Here is a 22,059-nt window from a genome sequence, read left to right on the forward strand (position 1 = left end):
TGAAAACTTTTTTCCCTGTAGAATTTGAATGGCTGTTATGTGTGCTCTGTAAAGGTGAAAGGAAGATGTGGCCAGCTGATCATCTCAATTTGTGATCATAGCAGATGAAGAAGCATATACAAAATGTCTGCTCACATTTTTTTTAGAGTACAGTTGACACACATTATTACATTAGTTTCAGGTTTACAACTTAGTGATTTGGCAAGTTTATACATTATGCTGTGTTCTCCAAGAGTATAGCTACTGTCTCCCATTACATCACTATTATAGTATCATTGAATTCCTTATCCTCTGCTTATTCCTGTGACTTACTCATTTTAGCCTGTATCTCCACTTCCCCTTGAACCATCCTGCCCACCCTACACCCCCGTCTCCTGTGGCAACCATCAGTTTGTTCTCTGTATTTATGGGTCTAGGCCTAATTCTGGTTTGGGGTTGTTTTGTTTTGGCTATAGCTGATGTCAGAGAAATTACAGACTCACTTATAGGATTTTATGGTCCTAGACACATTTAGGTTTGTCTGCTTACATTTAAAGCCTTTAACATGTATAAAGAGCATAGTACTAACATTCCTTATTATATAATGGTTGATGATACTATGACCGAACCTTAATCAGCTAAATATTTAATAAAAACTGTGCCTCTGATGTTTTGTGCATGGTACTAAAGCAGTGTGGGGAGCACAGAAGAGAATGTTATTGCCCCTGTTGTCAGAAAGCTTAAGTGAAGGTATCTTATTTTCTAACACACAGCGTGTTAGAATTAGGACTGTGTGTGTGTGTGTCCACCCAAACACATACATACTTTGAGATATTTATAAGATATATTCAGGTAACTGCAGTGTGAACCAATGTGTTGTCAGTGATAAGGAGCTCAGAGTAATGATTACTTGAAGTGATGAGGAACTGTTTAAGGGCAAGGTGGCATTTGAGCAGGGTTTGAAGGATAGTTTGGATTTCAATTTCAGCAGGAGTCTAGTAAAGAAGCTTAATACAGTTTTTTAAAACTCAAAGATTCCAGATTAGCCATTCACTTACCAGTTGTATGAATTCAGCCAAGATATGTAATCCCTCTGATCTTCAGTTTCCTCATCTATAAAATGAAAATTAGAATAATAGTTATCATAGAGGGCTTTTAGGAAGATGAAGAGAGATTCAGTGATACAAACATGCCTTATAAACTGTAAAGTGCTATACAAATGTTAATCTTATAATAAATATTGAGGATGTCATGAGTCAAAGCCATGGAATCTAAATATCAATAAACTACATAGCCTAGAGCAAAAAACATATGAAAATGACTGAATATTGATTCACCCAATATAGTTCCTAAGTTGGGAAAATAATCTTAAGTTTTAGAAAAGCCTTTCAAGATTTATGCTGACCCTCTCTCTCCCTCAAAAGATCATTTCAGAGGCCTTTTAGATCTTCAGTGGAAACTTGAATGAGCTATAATGTTTCATTTTATTGAGTTCATGTAAACATATGCAGAATTAACTTTCGGGTAAACTGCTTTAGTAGAGATTATAACATTGTACAAAGATAGCTAATGTATCTGGCAAAGTATGTTTGCTTAGAGAACATGGCTATCATGTTTGATTTAGAGAACAAGTCTTAGGTAAATCAGAAGTGCTCCACCAGACAAAACAGGGTATGAATTATTTAAACTACTTCCAGGGACCACTATATCTTATGTAACAGGAGGCTTCTGTAATAACTCCATGAAATGACTGTTTAAAAGAAAGATATCCAAAAAAATAAAAATAAAAACATAAAAGAAAGGTATCCTTTGATGGGATGTCAGAAAATAGATTCATGGGATGTTTTTTGTACATTAATTTTATTTTTTAAATAAGGTTAGGAAAAATATTTGATAAACTTGTATATAGAAGAATAGAGATAGTGCTTAGGCATAAAAAAAAGCATTGTGAATTTTAAGGTGAATCTGCTACTTGCTGTCATCTTGTCTTGGGCTCTCTCCATGTATCTGACTCCAGTAAAATATGATTGGAATTAGTTTTCTCAAAGCAAGGAACTTGGAAAACAGTATGTTACTTGAACATTCACTCTTATTTATTTATAAAAAGCACTTGAATAGATGAAGCAGATTAAGAGTACACTTACCTTGATGAGCACTAAGTAATACATGGAATTGTTGAATTACTGTATTGTACACCTGCAACTAATACAGTAAAATAAAAAGATAGCTTTTGGAGGAGAAAAAATTCTGCCTACTGATAGTGGGGATTTTTTGTTGGTTGGTTGGTTTTGGTGAATAATCCTAAATTCTCTCTTTTTTTTATAGACTACCTTGCTAACCATGGCCGGTTAAATGAGTCTGAGGCCAGGCGCAAATTCTGGCAAATCCTGTCTGCTGTTGATTATTGTCATGGTCGGAAGATTGTGCACCGTGATCTCAAAGCTGAAAATCTCCTGCTGGATAGCAACATGAACATCAAGCTAGCAGGTAGGTGGGACACACTCGGCTCTGATGTTACCAGACATGAACCAGTGTATTGGATGTGTGTGTGGGCAGAGGTTCAGGAACATATCTACCAGTGACATCAGGCTTTCTCAAAGTGTGTTTTACTGATAGTTCTGTGTGTAATGAAAAGTAAGAGAAATATGTTCATCATTAGTGTACACAGTGGCTGGACTGGGGTCTGGTGGCCAGGTCCCTTGGTGTGCTCTGCTGAAGGAGGTCCGTTTATCTGAGTGTGTGCGTGAGCTAGAAGACTCACAGCCTGACCAGAGGAGCAGCCCAGGTTGCTGGTGCCTTGCCCTGCTCTCCTGGTCATGGCTGATTGCTGCAGAGAGGTCACAGCCAGATAAAAGACAGTCATAAAAGTCAAATACTTTGTTTTCATACAATAAGGTTTTGAGCTCTGACATGGAGGTTAAAGGTAGAGATTATTTTACTATTTTTTCTCCTACAGCTTTCACAATTGTAAAAAGTTTTATAGCTTATAATCCAAGTTTCTTTATCTATATGGTCAAAAATTCAATAAATATTTATGTGTGTATTAATAGATACTGTGCTATGCTAGGTATACTGGGGATACAAATCCTCTAATTGTAAAAGTCTAGTGGGGAGATAAAATAATTAAAATACAATATGTTGCCCAAAAATGTATGTATAAACTGCTATAGAAATCTAGGCAAAGGAACAACAGTCAGCCTGAGAAGTCAGGGAGGCTTCACAGAGAAGTAACTATTTGAACTTAGGCCCAAGAGAGGCATTAGAAGCTTGCCAGGAAGATAAACAGAAGTAGGATACTACACACAGGCAAACTGTGTAAATACCACAGGTATAGGGGAAAGAGATTGAGATTGGTGTGGGACTGTAGCTCAATATTAGGGAAATGTAAAATCTGTAGGCACAAGGAATCAACCAAGAGGAACAGGTAGGCGAAGAGCAGAATGTGAAGGATCTTGAACTCCATGAAGGAGATTTCAGAGTTGATTCTGTTGGTAACAGGGAACACAGCCTATTGAAAATTGTAGGGTGGGATGGGAGTGAAGGTGGGACTGGGTCCTGTGATGAGATTTGTATGTGGGATGTGAAGGTCTCTTTCTGGCAGCAGAGTGAAGATGGGTAGGAGGTGTGCATAAGATTGAAGACAGGAGGATTAATAAGGAACCTAAGGCAGTAGTCCAGTTAGGAAAATGTGGCTCTGGGTTAGACAAGCAGCAACAGAGGTTGTAGGTATGGGAGGGAGACTGATTTCAGTTCAGGTATTGAAGAAGATAAGAGACTTGAAGCAAAAGCTTAGCAAGGTTGCCAGTGGTGGTCTTTTATTCTAGGATTGTTAAAGAGGAACAGAGGAATGTCCAGATAAGAGGAGCTGACCAAGAAATTATTTGCTGACTAGCTAGGTTGGATACTCATTGGACTCTTAAGCTTGGAGACAAAACAGTGGCCTTGGTCTGCTGCATGGTGTCATAAAATGGAAGTTAAAAGCCTCTGATTTATGCGTGTAACTGGTTTATTTCTGTGCCATTTCCAATTAGTTTTTGCCCTGGGCATTTGAGGGAAAGCAAATAATTAATTTTTACTTACTTTAACTTTTACTTTAATTTTAATAATTAATTTTAAATGCCAATGTTACATATGGTTCAGGGAAATAATGGATTTTCCGTTCTGCAGGCTATGACTTTTTTTTTTTTTCTAATGGGATTGCCTGAACAAGACAGTATTTTTAAGTTAATCTGTTTCATTCTCATTATATATATAAACATTTGTGTTGATTTGTGTTTTTTGTTTTGAAAGTAACAATCCACAGTATTGGTGTTTCCATAGTTTCTTATGTGTGTTCACTTCTCCCCTTTGTGTTTTTTTCCCCTTCTTTTTGATCCTTCTGTTGGTCTCCTTCATCTCACTCCTGTTTGCCATTCTTCAGGAGTGCACTTTACTGGGATTTTTGGTTTACTTCTTAAAAGCATCTGCTGCCCTCAAGTTGTCCTCTTCAGTGAAGGCTCTTGTTTTTTTGAAGTCCTTAACTCTGTAGAAAGAAAGAGGAAACCCTGCTTCACTTTCATATTCTTTTATCACTAGAACAAAAAATTCACAAAAACAGTATTTCCAAGGAGTTCTCAGAGTCCTTTTAGGCATAGAAAGGTTAGCAGTGTGAGTCATATGCTATAGAAATTAGAGTGCTCTGTCACTAACATCTCAAAAGAAAATGTCAAAGTAGAACACCAGAGAAACTTGAAAACAAAATATACAGAATACTCCTTTAAGGTTATAACCAAGTTTTGCCTGGCTATAATATATTTCCTATAACTTTGGCATATAATATAGATAGGTATATAACTCAGTATTTCTAATGTCATTATATGGTATTCACAGTTTAGTCTCTTTGACCCCAGGAAGCACAGATTCTGAGTTTCCAAGCATTATTGGTCACTTTTTCCTCAAGGGTTATTCACTTCAGTAACTGAATTTTGGGTTTTATCATTTAGTATTTATGCATTTAGTGTCATTCATTCCATACCTCACAAATGAATACACACATGGGTGTGCATTTGCACACATGCATGTGCACTCACGCACACACAGTATACCTAGCACTCAGATATCCCCTTTCTACATTTTTTTCTGTCATTCTCACCACCATTGATCCCAAATTTTAGTGAATGTTTATTCCTTAATCTCCTAGGCCCTTAGGATAAGTCTGGAGATTGAAATATTTCAAGACAAAAATCACAACAGTACAAAAAAGTTCAACTTTGGTCTCACCTCAAGGAGTTAATCCAGAACCAGAGCTTTAACTAAATATAACACAAGAAGATAATTGTCATAAAGGCAATGAGGCTGGGAGAAAAAAACAACTCTTCCTGGAAGAACCAGGGAAATGATTGAGACTTGGTTAAGAAGGCATTTGTTGTGGGATGGGGCAGGGGAAGCAAAGGGGATGTAAGGTAGGTATGGCAGCTCCAAGCAGGTAGATCAGCATGGGCAAAGGTGAGCAGGCCAGAGAACTCATTAAAAAAAAAAAAAAAAAAAAGTTTTTTTAATTTAAATTCATTTTGCCAACACATAGTATAACACCCAGTGCTCTTCCCAATAAGCAAACTCATATTGTATAGGGAAGCTGTGGGCCAAAGCTAGTGAGACATAAGGGCCAGTGACAAATGATAGGGAAAGAGCCTGGACAGGTAGGCAGAGCCACAGCATGAAGAATTTCACATGCCATCAGAAGTTCATTATATATGTTTCTGTGCACTTAAAGAATCTCTCCAGGCTGTTTATTTTTATCCATAGATTTTATAACTTTTTTATAGTCCTGCTTTCCTTTAAAAACATCATCTTGTGATTTCTGAGGATTCTTCTTGAATTTTAAAGAATTCCAACACATGTAGGAAAGATGGAACTCCATGAAAAAATTGCAAGAACTCAGAATAAAATGCAAAATTATTCTCTCAAATTATACTTTGCTTATTCTTCTTATGAAGATCTCTTTAATTGCTAAATGGGTTGAATAAATGAACTGTTTTAGCCATCTTGTATGTTGAAATTGAAGAGAAAGTGCAAACCAAAACTAGGTGTAAATTACAATATTTGTCTTGGTTCTTAAGACAGAAAATTGAGGGGATCCCTGGGTGGCTCAGCGGTTTGGCGCCTGCCTTTGGCCCAGGGCGCGACTCTGGAGTCCCGGGATCGAGTCCTGCGTCAGGCTCCCAGGATGAGCCTGCTTCTCCCTTCTGCCTGTGTCTCTGCCTCTCTCTCTCTCTCTCTGTCATGAATAAATAAATAAAAATCTTAAAAGAAAAAGACAGAAAATTGGGTAGAAGTATCAAATGTGGTTTATTTTAATAAATACAGAAACATAGCTTTGAACTCAGTTTCTAATTTATGCTTCTCCAGTGGGTAGAGACTTCAGACACGATGAGCCATAGATCCATCCATACCCATGTGTGTCCATTGCCTCAATGATGAGACCTCCGGCCTTTGCAAAATATGAGGCAGAATGCAAAGAAATATTGGCACGCTTAGTAGTTGTAGTAGTTGTGGTACTGTTTCATCCTAGCTGTTGTGGCTATGACTATTCAGACATCAAGTTGAGAATAAAGAAATGAAGGACATTTAATTTTATTCTTCACCTTTCCTAATCTGAAATGTTTATAATAAATATTTAAAGATAAAAATGTATGAGCTACTTGGAGGAAGTTTTCAAAAAATATCACAATTCAAACAAGGCTTCTACATAAAGAATGTGGAGTATGATATGAGACAGTGTTGGTGGAAGCTCTGGCTGTGACACTTAATGGTTGTATGACCTTGGGCTGATTATTTAAGCTCACTGAGCCTATGTTTCCATATATACATTAAGCTGAGATTAATCTGTTTCTCCAGAATACTGCAGGGATTAATGATGATGTTAGAGATGGGGCTAGTAGGTAAGAGTATGGTCTCTAGAACCAGACTACCTGACTCTGAATTATGATTCTGCCACTTACTAGATGGGTGACCTTGGACACATTACCTAGTGTCTCCGTCCTCAGTTTCCTTATCTGTGAAGAGGGAATGATAGAAGTTCGTATCTCACAGTGGTTGCTAGTTAATATTTGCAAAGTACTTAGAACAGTGCCCAGTACACAGTTAATGCTATGTAAGTGTCTGTTAAATAAATTGTTAATTAAAGTTCCTGGCACCATGTAAACAGTCAGTAAAAGGTAGCTATTATTTGTATTCAATGTATAACTGATTCCATGTAAAAAACAAGTCCTGAAAATTTTGATAGCCATCTAACCCCTACTACCATGTTTTTTTTTAATTACCAAGGCCTTAAAGCCTTATTAATAAAAATCTCAGAGGAACCAGACAAGTTTATCATTTGTATTCTAAATTGTCTCTACTTGATATGAATTAATTCTTTTTTTTTTTTTCTGAGAGGGACCTTAAATGTAATTAGTGCTGTATAATAGCCTCATGGATCTGATCTGTACATCATGAGCTACTTGTCTCTAGCCCCAGAGGGATACTTCCTTTCTGAATTGACCCATGACCTTGGAGTAACCCATCATCTCTCATTATTGCTTCTAACGACCTTCCTGTTCCCCAAGAAGACCTTGAGGTAGGGTTTCTGTATATATAATTATATAATTACAGTTTTGGGCCCTGGGATCAAAAAAGACTGGGGAGGCTGAGGTAGGTTTTATTAGTAAAATATTGGATAAAAGTCTTCTATTTGCTATCCTCTTGCCACTGGTATTATGCAGAAAGAGCTCTGCATCATCAAGCACAGTGGGACCTCCTCTTTATCCTCCAAGCCCACCCAGCATGAGCAGCACAGTAAGCCTGGACTGTGGAAAATGGCTCAGAGGGTTTTGTTGAGTTTTGTTTTGTCTTGTTTTGTTTTTCCTCTCTTCTTCTCCCTCTCTGCTCTCCACTCCATTTGGGGCTAAGGAAGACCATTTATTTGCTTCTTAGCTCATTGAACAAATTAATGTCTCACACTGGTCAGTGGGTTCACATTTCATCTCAACTGTGGTGACCATTCTTGTTGCCCTCCTGTCAGGTGCAGAGGGAGTAACTGACATTTGGAAAGAAGCTGTGCAGCTGGCCTTGTCTTGCTGGTGGGCAGCAAAGCATGCGGTGACGTCGGTGCTGGCCGACCTGTGTGCCGTTCACCTCATGTGTCAACTTCGTCTCTACTGCTGTCCTGCCTTTCATTTGTCAGCTTTCATTTCCTCATAATTGTCTTCTCTGCTCCTATTATAATAATTACAGAAGAGGTGTATCTCTCCAGCGAGACTGGATATCTGAATTCTACTGGTAATTTTAGAAACAAGGATAAAATTAACCCTAAAGCCATCTGCTGCTCTGTAGGAGAATTTTTTTAATTATAAATTAGACATTATAGCACACTGCTGGAGATTTAAAATTGGCTTGGTGGTGTTGATTCCTAGAAGTCATTTACTTTTTCTTAGCTCAAAGACTGGTTTTCAGTGTTTTTTTTTTTTTTTTTTTTTTTACTTTTCAGAAAAAGTTAGTTTACCTAATGATTTCTTCTGTTTAGTCTTTATGTCATTTAAATGAAAATCCTAAAAGCACTTAGTAATTAGTAAACATTTTATAACAGTAGACAGTGACAGACTGTTTAACATCTTCTATATACATTTCACAACCTTTGTTTTGTTCTGTTTCTTGGCTACTTGAAGAGTGATCTGGGAACCAACAGCATGAGCATCACTTTGCCACTTGTAAGAAGTGCAAAATATCAAGCCTGACCTTAGACCTGCTGAATCATAATTTGCATTTTAGCAGGTTGTCCAGGTGGTCTGTATGACTGCTAATGTTTGATCTATTTCATTCCAGCAGGCACAACAGAATTCTGTTGTGCTTGGTTCCCATCAGACAATAATCATCAGGATCAGCTTTTTTATTCTGTGCAAGGTCCTGCTATTCCAAAAACATTGGCCCTTCACTAATGATATTTGGGCACAGGTAACTTATGTAAGTTAGTGATGACAGTAATAATAATTGGCATTTGTTGTCAGTAAGATACAGGTCAATCAGTTGCTCTCAAAATACAAAACACATAACAGTAGCAGTTCTAGTACTGTTTTCAAATATATCCATAGTCTGTTACCAGTTAGTTAGGTAAGAGATAATTAGAGGACTCAGCTTTTGAAGGCCAAGTTCGTTTCCATGAGAGTTTGTTAGCAGTAATTGAATCAATTCTGTGGTTAAACAATCTACTCCAAACCCTCTCTTCTGTAGACATTTGAAACCACACAGAAACCAGGAAATATGGATATATTAGGAAATCTCAAAACCATAGTTAAGAGTAAAACTCTTGGAGAACGTGCCTTAGTGTTGTAGGGCTGTGGGCATGTATCATCTCACATGAAAGTACAAGATTTTTTGCCCTATCCAACACATTGTGCATTCTTAAAAAGAATATGGATTCTTAATGTGAATGTAGACATATCTTTCTGACATTTACTTTGTAAACAGTTATTTCCATTCATTTATGAAGGAGGCTGTTGACATAGCATCTGATAGTGCAGAGAAGAGAAACTCTTCATTTGTCAAGTTCTGCTGGCAGAGGGATAAATTAGAAAATCTCTCTACTAATGCAAAAGATTTTTCCTAGGTTTATGGCAGCCTTACCTCCAACTTTGAGTTGAATTAAACTTCTCTGGCTAGTGACATTCTTGGAACATCTGTGATACAGTAGAAAATGAAACAGAACAAACACCTAGCTTGTAGTTTTAAAAATCTGTATTTGAATTTTGGCTAAGCCACTCATAGCTATTGACATTTGGGCAAGTCATTTAACCATTTTGAGCTTCAATTACCTTGTTTGAAGACAAGGACAGTCACATCTCATGGAGCTGTCATTACAATTAAATGAAATAATATATTTTAAAAATACCAACTAGTTAACACCTGATCCTGTGTAGGCATGACAAATGTTTTTGGATTTAGTTTTAACTCTTAGACCATGGTGAAGGACTACTTGTCATTTATTTCTAAAACTTCTTAGGATTTCACATTGAACTTTCTTAAAATTAGAGATCCTTTGAGAAAGATGTGCTTTTTTCCTACTATGTTTAAGGATGTTGAAAATCATGATTGATCTGACAAACTCAAGGTGTGTTATGAGGGCGAATTCGGTTACTCCCCACACAAATGACAAATTACTGTAGAGGTAAGAAGCTTTTTATATCTTCAAAATTTCGTCAGAATTGCTCAATCATGTATGAATAAAAATAGTATCAAAATAACTCTAAACTGAATCCTGGATTGGAGTGAAAAGTATCAGTATAAAATCATGGGGTTTTTAAAATACATATACATATAGAAAGGTCCAAGAATAAATATGGGAAGGGGTATATACATATATTTTAGTGTTCATACATGTATTTCCTAACTCTCCATGCTGACAGGGCCGAGAAGCAGTGACATCCCAGCTGCAATGAGTACATCTAGGTCCTAGTTTTGGTTTCTAAATACCATTCCTATGAAAAGGAACCAGGAATCCTTGGAAAAGTGGTTGATTCCAGAGCTGGGAAAGGGAAAATAGAAAATGAGCCTGGAACTTCTTCTGGTGCCAGAGATAAGGAAATACTTAAAATGAAATTTTAGAAAGAGGAGAGGGCATGTTGAAAGGATACAGAAGCCAGCCTGAATTAGCTTCTTAATAAGTGTAGACAAATGGGGAGAATGAAAACTCACTGTTAGAACATTACAATAATCGTTGCTGTAATCAAGATCTACCAATGAATGCTAAATTGATGGGTGGAAAGTTTGATAAACAGGATCTGTAGAGTCCCACTGTATCTTCTCTAATATATTTTTAATTATAAAGGGGAAAATCATAACTTTATAATGGGGAAACCCAGCAGAAAGCACCTTAATCAAGAGATCAGGGTTAACCCCCCACTCCATAATTAGACAAACTACCATGCATCTCCTGATAACACTGCAGTGAGAAGAGCACCTCACCTCTTGATGTTCTCCCCAAAATCCATCATCTTAATCCAGTCATGAGAAAACACCAGGCAAAACCAGACTGAGGGACAAAATATGTGACCTCTGCAGTTCGTGGTAAGGGAAGACCCAAAGGACAGTTATAAATTGGAGAAGCCTAAGGAGGCCCAACCACTAAATGCATTGTGGAATCCAGAACTGAGAGGGCACACTTGTGCAAAACTGGTGCTGTCTGAATAAGGTACACGGTTTACTTAATAGTACTGAGTCAGTGTTACTTTCTTAGGTTTGATAATTTTACTAATATAGTTATAAGAAATGTTAGCATTAGGGGAAATTGGGTGAAGGGCAAAGGGAATTGTCCTTCCTGTATTGTTGCAGCTCTTCTGGAAATCTAAAATTATTCCATAATTGAAAGTTAAGTAATACTGAAGTGAGTCCAACATTATATGGTGTAAGTTTTATGGCGGAAAACAGGACACAAAATGAGGGATATAGCAGCCGTCATTTTATGTATTAACTTGCACGTCAGAGGTAGAGAATGCATGAAGCTGAATGGTGTTTCCTTCTGAGCAAGCCCAGGCCAGATCTAAGAGGACTGCCCAAGTTACTATTTCTCCAAAAGTCAGATGATGACATGGGGTCTTACCCTCTGTTGTTAGGAGGTTCTCTTGTGTGTTTGCATAGTGGTTGACACATGTACACACTCCAGTGTTGAATGAAGGAATGAATGAATTTGGTTGGTGTGATGAAACACCCATTACATTTGAATAAAAAGCGCTAAGTCCGGCCCAGCTATGACATTTCCGAATTGCATCCCTCTTGCTCACCCCTCACTGCACTCTTAAATGCCGTTAAGCAGAAAGCTGCAGATTGTGAATGAAGCAAATTAGCTAGGTTCCTGTGAAGAAATAAAAGAGCTTTTATTTTTAAGTGCCTTTCCATTGCCACTTCTTAAACCTGGCAATTATTAACTTGCTCAGAAATAGCTGCATATCACAGTGCTGGGGAAGGACATAAAGCTGGTGGCTAACAGGGAGGGCTCAGTAGTTACACTTGGTTTCTATTCCAGTTCTTTAGTCTTTACCAAGATACTTAACTTTCTACTCTCATTTTTTCCTAAAGTAAGGATACCTCATAGGGTTATTAAGGAGAAATCCTCTTTGTAGAACTTAGTTCAGGTTCTGGCACAAAGTAAGCACTTATGAAAGAGAAGATCACCACATAGTCATTGAGCAAGCCTTTATTGAATAGCTGCTGTCTACAACTGCATGCTAAGTGCTGGGAGTACAGATATGTATTATTTCTCCCTTTCCTGCTCTACTCAGAAGAAATTTAATCTGATGGGGAAAACAGATAAGTAAAACAATAAGAATTACTCTTCTCCTATTGAGTAGCTTACTCAATACATTTCAGTAGCATGCCTAAAGCATTATATAGTATCTACTTACAAGTGTTTTGTCTACATGTATCCATTCATTGTAACTTACACACACTCAAAATAACTTGATGAAGTTTAGATATTGTCTCCACTTTGCAAATGAAGAAACCAAAACTTTAAGAAGTAATTTGCCCAAGATCACACAGCTAAACGGACAACACAGGATCTGATCCTAATCTACCAACTCCAAAGTCTCCTTAGTCCATACCTCATATGATTACAAGTGCAATGTTTAAATGCTTTAACAAGATTATAGAAGATATCTGGGGTGCCTGGGTGGCTCAGTCAGTAACCATCTGACTCTTGATCTCCACTCAGGTCTTGATCTCATGGTCGTGAGTTCAAGCCCCATGTCAGACTCCACACTAGGTATAGAACCTACTTTAAAATAATAATAATAATAATACATCTGCATATATGCTACTATAATAGCTTGAGTGAACCTAATTGTCTTTTGGTATTTCTTTTAATGTTGCTACTGGCTCAAGTTTTATTTTCTTCAGTTCCCTACAGGAAACAGAAATAAACATCTGCTTAGTACCACTCTCCTTATAAGTTAACAGATGCTTTCTTTGTCCTAGATATATAAGGCCACAGTTGAGACTGGGCTACCATAGGCACAGCTGTGCTTTCCTAGCTCTTGCTCTCTTCTTGCCTACGAGATGTACCAGTAAGAGAGCCTCAGTAGAAAGGAGGCCAGGCCACCAGGCCCCATCACTCCTCTGAGATGACACTTTCCACCAGAGTCCAGGGAAGGCCAAATTGAAGTAGTTCTATAATGGCTCTTGAGATAGTAAAACTTTACAATGCTATTTGAAGGTATCCTCAACTTACATGAGCTAAAACTTATCCTGTGATTATGGTTAAAGTACAGCAATTATTGGACCTATTTCAGGATCTCCAAATACACATCCTAGAGCTTCTGGTGTTTCTTTATGTGAGTGAAATTAACATTTTCCTCTTCAAATGTTATTTGAACATATAGTCCTTGACTCATTTGAGGGTATAGTTTTTCCAGAAAATTAGAAACGTGCATCAATAAGGACATATGGGCTATGATGTCATATGAGTGGTTAGTCATAGAGGTGCACTTGAAAAGACAAGACCTCTCTGACAGTCCTTTTGGAAAGCAGAGTGTAGGACTGAACTGTGGTCCCATTATGGAGGAAGAGGTCCCCATTATCTCCTATTCCTGAGTGCCAGAGTCAGAGCACAGTGTTGTTCCCCAGGTCAGGCTCTTCCCCACATACACCTTCATTTGTCTTCTGAGGCCTCAGGGTTCTCTGCACTTTTCTGCCCTTCTTGTATACTTTCTCAGAACCTTTCTCTCTGAAAGGTGGTAGTTGATAGTGACAGCTTCACAGAGGGAGTAGGGAGCTGACACTTGACATCTACTATGCTCTAGGCACTTTACATGTTTTAATCTCATTTAATCCTCATAGTAGCCTGTTTGGGTAGGTGGACTATCGCTACATTTATGATATAGAGATTTAGGTTTGGGGAGTTAAATAATCTACTTGAAGCTAGAAAAGTGGGAAAACTGGAAATCTGCTCTAATTCACCCTACCTTAAGGGATTTTACTCTGCCATGAGGCTGTGGTGTTGGAGATTGTGACTGTTTTTACTGTCACTACTACTTGCCAGTTTGTATGTCAGTGAGCGAAGAGAACGCTCCACCTATCGTATACTATGTGCTGCATCTCAGGTAAACAGAGTATGGGTTTATTTAACTTACCGATCCTCACAACAACTTGCTGACTACAGAGTTATTATTTCAACTTTATAGAATGGGGAAACCACAGCTTACGGTGACTGATACAAAGTCATACAGCCAGTGAGTCTGGCACTTGCGATTCAATCCAGTCCTCTTAGGACACTTTTTATTTTATTTTTTAAAGACTTATTTATTCTAAAGAGATACCACATAAGTGGATGGGAGGAAGAGGGAGAGAGAGAGGGAAGAGAGAAGGAGAGAGAATCTCAGGCAGACCCCTCGCTGAGCCCTGAGCCCTGCTCGGGGCCTGATCCCAGGACTCTGAGATCATGACCTGAGCCAAAACCAAGAGTCAGGCGCTCAACCAACTGAACCACCCAGGTGCCCCTTAGGACACCTTTTAAAGCTCACTATCCATGTAGCACCTTATACTAGCTGGGAGTAGAGCCAGTTTCCATCACTAAGTTCTTTCAGAAGTGTTACAACATAAGACAGTATTCCTATAACTTATAAAATGATAGGAATTTGTTTCCTCATAAGAATATGAGACTATGTGAAGGCTTTGCAAAAGGACACAAACCAACATTTATACCAAACTCGCTGAAATTTGTCTTCTGATTTTCATGCATACTGAAGGTATCTGAGTGCAGTGTTTCCAGAGCGCCTACTGTATATCAAAGCTGTAGATTCAGTATGTCATAAAAGGAAGACCACTATCTGTTTTGAGGTATAATGCCACTACACTCCATAAATGAGTGGAGTAATACTAGTGATGGGTGGCTTGTGGCTGGTGGGCCAGAGAGCCATGTTAATGAGCTATCCAAATGCAAGTCGCCTAAATCAGAATGTGTAGGCCAACACTTAGAGAATTATTACCTAAGAAAATACTGTACTCAGTTTCCTTAAAAGGTTATATATCTTGCTACTCCAGGTAATGGCTGCAAAAACAGCTAGTCACTCAGTTGTGTTTAGGTAGATATCTTAAAATTGTACTCCTTTGTTTCTTTCCTTACAGTCTATAAAAGATAAAGAGCTCCTGGGACACCTGGCTGGCTTAGTTGGTAGAGGATGTGACTCTTGATCTTGGGGTCATGAGTTCAGACCCCATGTTGGGCAGAGAGCTTACTGAAAAATTTTTTTTTTAATTTAAAAAAAGATGAAGAACTCTTAATCATGGAGTAATTGAAATTCTAAGATTTTCAAATTCAAGTTGGTTGTCTATACCAATGGATTTTTCTTTCAGCCTTAAAAATACATGATCTAAAGTCTTTTTCCAATCTCTCACTCATTCTCTTTGAGAAGAAAATTTGATTTATTTATACATTCATTCAACAAATATTTACTGGATACTTGATATTTTCTAGTCCTTGTGCTCAGTGCTAAGGACACAGCACAAGATAGACACCATAGTAGTGCCATTATTGATCAGCATATTGTAAAATTTATTACAAAAAATTCAGTATAGTTGAGAGTATAGACAAAAGTAACATTTATTTCCATCCCAATAGATTTCGGTTTTGGAAATTTCTTTAAAAGTGGTGAACTGCTGGCAACATGGTGTGGCAGCCCCCCTTATGCAGCCCCAGAAGTCTTTGAAGGGCAGCAGTATGAAGGACCACAGCTGGATATTTGGGTATTTCTTTGCTTTGCTGTGTTAAATGCATCTATAATGGTAATGATTGGTACTTTGGCCCATCTTTGAAGCACTTGGTACCTCTAATACATAGGTAGTAGTTCATACTTTCCCTGTTCACTGGACTGTAATTAGAGTATTTGGAATTAGGTTCTAGGAAAGAACTTCTAGGGACAGATGTTATTCCTTTAATATTGGCAATAATGTAAAGTTAAGTAGTAATCAAAATGATTAAATTCCAATCCTTGAGTATTTATTATAGGATATTTTATTGTAGTATTTGGTTTTTTGGTTTGGGGGTTTTTTGTTGTTGTTGTTGTTTTGTTTTGTTTTTTTTCAAATTCTGGGAAAATAGTAAATCCAAACAGGAATTTTTTAGCCACATGATTTTAAGGGCCATGGGGTTGTTTAGGAAAACAAAGAGTGTTTAAAGCCCTCAGTGGAAAAGTGACTGCATCGTTTTCTTCTCTAGAGCATGGGAGTTGTTCTTTACGTCCTTGTCTGTGGAGCTCTGCCTTTTGATGGACCGACTCTTCCAATTTTGAGGCAGAGAGTTTTAGAGGGAAGATTCCGGATTCCGTATTTCATGTCAGAAGGTAACAAGCCTGTTTGTCTTATCCTTGTGCTTTACAGAATTTGTGCTCCGATTGAAATGCCTCAGGAAAGGCTTCCCTTGTGCTAAGAGTTTGGATGCCACACAAAGTGACTGAGTCACTTTCAAAGCTATAGAAATAAGCAGCCCCCTCCATGTAGGTGAGAGAAGCTGTAGCCTTCCTACTTGTAACTGAAAATGGAAAGTTTTCCAGGTTAAGAACGCCAAGTCTTCACATGTACTCTGGGTCTCTAAATGTCCCCAGATTATTTTAGACTTAGAGAAGCATTTTGTAGATAGATTCACAACCATTTTACTCTAAGTATGAAATAGATTTTCCCCTATCCTTTGGTGAGAAGTTGCAAAAGTAAATTTTTTAATTGAATTAACGACTGGTGAAGCTGTGGATTAAGATGCATTGCCCTGACCCCTTCCCATATTGGGTTAGCTTGTCACATACAACCAGCTGGCTTGTTGCTCAGCTACATTTACTCCTTGGGTTTTTCCTTAACTCTTTCATTCCTAGTGATGGTAGAAATAAAGCTCTAGTAGTTAGGAGCATAGACCTTGAGTGAGGCTGCCTGGTTTAACCCTGAGTCCACCACCTCCTGGCAGTCTGACCTGGACGAGTTCTGTCACCTCTCTGTGTGTCCGTGCCTTGGTCTACAAAATGAAATTAACAGTGGTTCCTGGAAAGAGCGCTGTGAAGATTGATGGATGTCATCTGTGTAAGGCACCGTGCATGGTGCCCAGCACATAGCAGAGGTTTCTGAGGCTAGCCTGTGCGAGGTAGTAGAGAGCATGGAGCAGCTCCAAGAGTAAATGGGTGCCCAAGTCACAGCAGCGCAGTTTTTGTAACATAACCAGAAGTAACTAGTGCTTCCTGTGTGTGTTTCCAGCTGCACTGATGAGGGAAGAGCAGCCATCCACTGGAGAGCTCTTGCCTCACTCATGCAGCCTTCATTATATCAGCCTCAGAAGTGACTGAGGATCCAGTTATGTGCTCGTTCTAGGGAGAAGGCTTGCTTTTTGTCTTCACCAGAATCTAAGTCTTTGTCTAGATCTTTTCATTGAGAAATTCAATAGAAGTTTCATTTAGCACAAAATTAGGCAGATCTACACCCTTCTGATTTTCTTAAGTATTCATTCACAATGACGGTTACTTTTGTGTCAACATTCACCATGTGAATCTGACAAATACAACTGGCTTTCATGTGTTCATTTATTTACCTTCTGCTTTCCAGTGGGCACTGTGGAGGATACAAAGATCAGTGCCATTGTGCAAAGTCACATGAGTCAAGCCAGTACCCTGAAGTGCAAGGTGATTTACATGACTTTTCTAACATTGTGTTTTCCGTAGATTGTGAGCACCTTATTCGAAGGATGTTGGTCCTAGATCCGTCCAAACGGCTAACTATAGCTCAAATCAAGGAGCATAAATGGATGCTCATAGAAGTTCCTGTACAGAGACCTGTTCTCTATCCACAAGGGCAAGAAAACGAGCCATCCATTGGGGAATTTAATGAACAGGTTCTGCGATTGATGCACAGCCTTGGAATAGATCAGCAAAAAACCATTGAGGTAAGGTGATCAGAGATTTGACTGAAGATATTTTAGGATTCTTTTGTGCTTAGTAACTTGAAAGTTTGTGCTCATACCCATCATCCTGGGTCTTTCAGCATGGCCACCCCCCAGCACCCACTGTTCAGTTTTCCCTGGGGATTATAGTCACATCTATTCCATGTTTGCTTTTTTTATTCAGTATATAAATTCCCCCCTTTGCCCCATCTGCCAAAAAATTTAAGAGGTGGAGTTTATATAGGATTGGGAAAAAACAAAGATGGAAACTTAAATACAAAGTAGAAAATTTCTTCTAGGATGAGGCATGAAGTTTTATGCAGGTCATAAGCTAGTTGGTATGGAATATAAATGTACAGCTAGGGAATGAGGCCAAGGGCTGAACAGGAAACAAGAAGAGCAGGCACCGGGTTTAGGAAAGCCATTGCAGTTTAGGCTCTGAGCTGGGGAAGCTGAGAAGGCAGAAACAGGTGGATTCCAGATTTGGCAGTATTCTGGGTCATAGACCTGAGGGGGCCATAAGCCTGAAAAATTCCTCCTCAGTTTTATCTCTGTCCCTTAGTAGTTAGCATATTCATAGGAGAAACACATTTTCATTACCTCCACCACAGTAAAAAGCATACAGTGCTCTTATAGAGGAAGCATATCAAAAAAGAATACAAAATGACTCTTGTGAACTTAAAAGTGCTCCAGACCACGCTGCCAAGAGTGAATCCAGACCAGCTCTCTTGCTCTGCTCGTCACGCACTCAGTGGTGTGTTTCTGTTCTCAGCCATGAAGCAGATCTAGAACGGCAGCTGTGAGGTCAGCCCAACAGGCCTGTGATTTCTGCCACCAGGGTTCTGCATCTAAGCTGCCCTGCACAGCACCATGCAGATTGTCAGGTGGAATTAGAAGCCGGAGAGCAGTTGTTTCCCCATTTTGCTAGAGTCCTGGAAAAGCTGGCCAGTGAGGGATGTGAAAAATTGGGAAGCAACTTTATTTTCAAGGCTTCATGAGGGTGGGACTGCAAAAACAAGAGGAAAAAATTACCTAAGAACGGAGACTCAGTGTCTCTCGATCCAGCCTCCAAATGTTACTCTCCAGCCCAAAATAATCACCAGAAATTTCCCCAAAGACTTTAATCATTCATTTCAGAGTTTGCAGTAGTTTGGACTTGTGTTGAAGTTATGGAATTCAAGCCCCTGGGCCAGGTTGTAACCGACCTGACACTGCAGTCACAGCAAGGAGATGGGACCATGTGACAGCACTGGGGACTTGCTACATGAGACAACGGTGGCATTTTCTCTGAATGCAGAAAAACAAGTGGGGCCTGTTCATGTGAAAGGGCCAGTCGCTTACAGGCATCGCCCTTTATGTAATCAGTACTGGAGACTCGGAACTGTCTGTCTTTCATTCGGAATTCTGGAACAGCTTTCATTTTAGACGCACTTTGTTCGTTGCTCTACCTTTAAGAACACAGGATTTCTTCCCTCCTTTTCCAGAAAGATGTAGATCATTGGACTGGTTTTTATGCTTCTCTGCCCTTAGCACTTGTTTTCTCTTTCAGTCTTTGCAGAACAAGAGCTATAACCACTTTGCTGCCATTTATTACTTGTTGGTGGAGCGCCTGAAATCACATCGGAGCAGTTTTCCTGTGGAGCAGAGACTCGATGCCCGCCAGCGGCGGCCTAGCACGGTGGCTGAACAAACAGTTGCCAAGGTAACGCCACATTAGCCAGTGGTCTTATCTTGCAGGTGCCTGTTCACATGTTTGACACATTTTTCATCTTGTAGTATAACAAAGGGTTGTACTCATCCTTGGTTGATCTCATCCTTGACATTCAGCTCTTCTATAAAGTTTCTGCCCCTCACTTCCTATATTCTATGATGTATCTTAGCATCTTCCTATTTCTAAGGATTAATTTTATTTCAAGCAGGTTTTTTTCTTTAAGAGGCCTCTCATTTTTTAATCATTGACTTATGGTGAGAATGTCACTAGCCTATACATTCGATTCCATTTAACAACTTCTTATTGCAGATTTACCATGTGCAAGCTTCTATTATTAGGCACGATAGAGCATAGGATATATAAAAACTGGGCATGGCCCTCAGAGACATGACAGTATAAAAGCAAAGTAAGACATCATCATAAATAACCATCACTCAAAAGAAAGAGAAATCCAGGAAAAGAACCAAGGGCACAGGCAGAGTGACACATCTGCCTGGGAAAGGCTTAATGGGAGAGTGGGCATTTGTGATAGATCTCAGACCTGTGAGGATGTGTAGGCCTTTGCCAGGGAGAGGCAGTAGTTGAAGGTACTGCGTGTAGATAGCAGAGGCGCTCACATGTGCTAGTGTAGGGAACTGAACAGAAGCACAGAGGGAAGTGAAAAAGTTGGGGTGGTAAGTTGAAACCATGATGGAAGGGCTTCGAATGCCAAGGGAAAGAATTTACTTAAAAATCAGGGAATAATGAGGAATGACTGGAGGTATAAGCAGGAGAGTGATAAAATCATATTAGCTTTCAGCTAATTCATCTGAGACATAAGGAAGGGTAGATTGACCAGGGAAGAGAACTTTGGGGAGAGCAGGGAGGAGTTGAAAAACACTGAACACTTGAACTAAAACAGTGCTGGTAGGAGCAGAGTGGAGGGGATGAGTACAGGACCATCTTAGGTGGACTCTGAATGGACTCAGCGGTGGTTAAAGCAGGCACTCTGAAGCAAACCCCAGATTTTGCCCTTTTCCTGCTACCTTGCCTTCAAAAAGTTACTTAAGGTCTTTCTGTGTGCCTCAGTTTCCCAAACTACAGAATGGGGAATATTATAGAATTTTCTGATGTTTGAATTAGTTGATAATTGTGCAGCACTTAGAACATGCTTTATAAATGTTGATTAAATAAAGTAATAAGTAAATCTTGGGGAGGAAGGGACAGCAGTGACTTGGAGATGACTCTGTTCTCTAGCTTGAGGCTGGGAGAATAAGTATGGCACTGACTTGGTTGCTTGAAACGAAGAATAGATCTGGATCCCAGCACAGAGGCTAAGGCTAAAGAGAGTTGGGGAATCATCTGTATAGAGGTTGAGAAGAAGCTTGGTTCATTCATACCATCTGTTAGGATTTCCATCTTCTTCGGTGAGTGCTTACTTTGTTCAAAGGGCAAGTAAGAGCAAAAGAGTTCTAACTTTGTATTTCTTATTCGACAGTTTTACAGAATTTATAGGATTTAACAGAATTTTGCATTGGCTTCTACAAAATATGTGGAGGCGGGGACCAAAAAAATTAACATCTTCTTGATTTTAGTAGGCAAACGGTATACACTGTTAGACACATTTTAATATATAAAATATTGTGACTATTGATACTAATGTAATACATGGATAAATTTCCAGATATTTGGATTAGAGTAACTCTGAGCAGTTGGAATCCTTCAAAGTTTCCAAGTTGAATGATACTGCTTTCAAGAGAGGAAGGGGATAAAATGAGAATTCCTAAATTGGGGTAGTAAAAATGAGATATAATGGTGTATCCTTCCCTCCCAAGTCTCTTTATTCTTGTTCACAGTACATAAACGAAGGCATGGGGTTACGTAAATGATCGACACTGGAAACATGCGAATTATTATTGCACATGATTGCTTTTCTTATCTAAGCTTGAAGCAGATTCCCTAAGAGAGCTCAAATTATGTTTAATTTGGCTGACAGTTCAGATGTATAACATGGCTTCTTATGTTTGATAATGTTTTTTATTACCAAGCACCACATGAATTCATTTTACACATTGACCCAAGTTGTCATAGAAAGCTACAGACCAGGACTGAAAAATGTATCTAATTCAAGTAGAAGTCTTCAGTGTTCCCTCACAGACTTGGGCGTTCTGGATGCTAAGCAACAGGCACCAGAGCTGAAGAAGATGCTCCCTTGCCTATGAGATTTCACATTCTCATGTTTTGTTGAACTTGTTAAAAAATAGATTTCTCTGCACTTAAGGTTTTAGTAGAGCTTTAATCCTTTGTTCTACTCTTGGTTTAAAGAAGTGGAAAATCACTTCTTAGTTGGTATAGCAATAGGAAATTGGGGAAGCAACATGATCCCATGCAAAGATCACACGAGCTATGGAATGAATCACACAGACCTTGGGTTCCATACCAAGCTGAGTGACCCCGCAAGTCAGCCTCT

The 22,059-nt window shown here is 38.9% G+C and overlaps 1 protein-coding gene across 1 annotated transcript in view; it reads left to right on the forward strand.

Annotated features, from left to right (window-relative positions):
- The window catches only part of SIK2 (salt inducible kinase 2), a 130,850-nt gene that overhangs the window by 86,515 nt on the left and 22,276 nt on the right, over positions 1-22,059 (forward strand). The window contains exons 4-8 of the mRNA XM_055306223.1: positions 2,305-2,466; positions 15,605-15,729; positions 16,202-16,325; positions 17,682-17,902; positions 19,449-19,601. Of these exons, the coding sequence (XP_055162198.1) occupies positions 2,305-2,466; positions 15,605-15,729; positions 16,202-16,325; positions 17,682-17,902; positions 19,449-19,601 (785 nt within the window). The remainder of the gene's footprint in view (positions 1-2,304; positions 2,467-15,604; positions 15,730-16,201; positions 16,326-17,681; positions 17,903-19,448; positions 19,602-22,059) is intronic.

This window comes from Nyctereutes procyonoides, unplaced genomic scaffold, assembly GCF_905146905.1.
Source record: "Nyctereutes procyonoides isolate TBG_1078 unplaced genomic scaffold, NYPRO_anot_genome, whole genome shotgun sequence".
Lineage (NCBI taxonomy): Eukaryota > Metazoa > Chordata > Mammalia > Carnivora > Canidae > Nyctereutes > Nyctereutes procyonoides.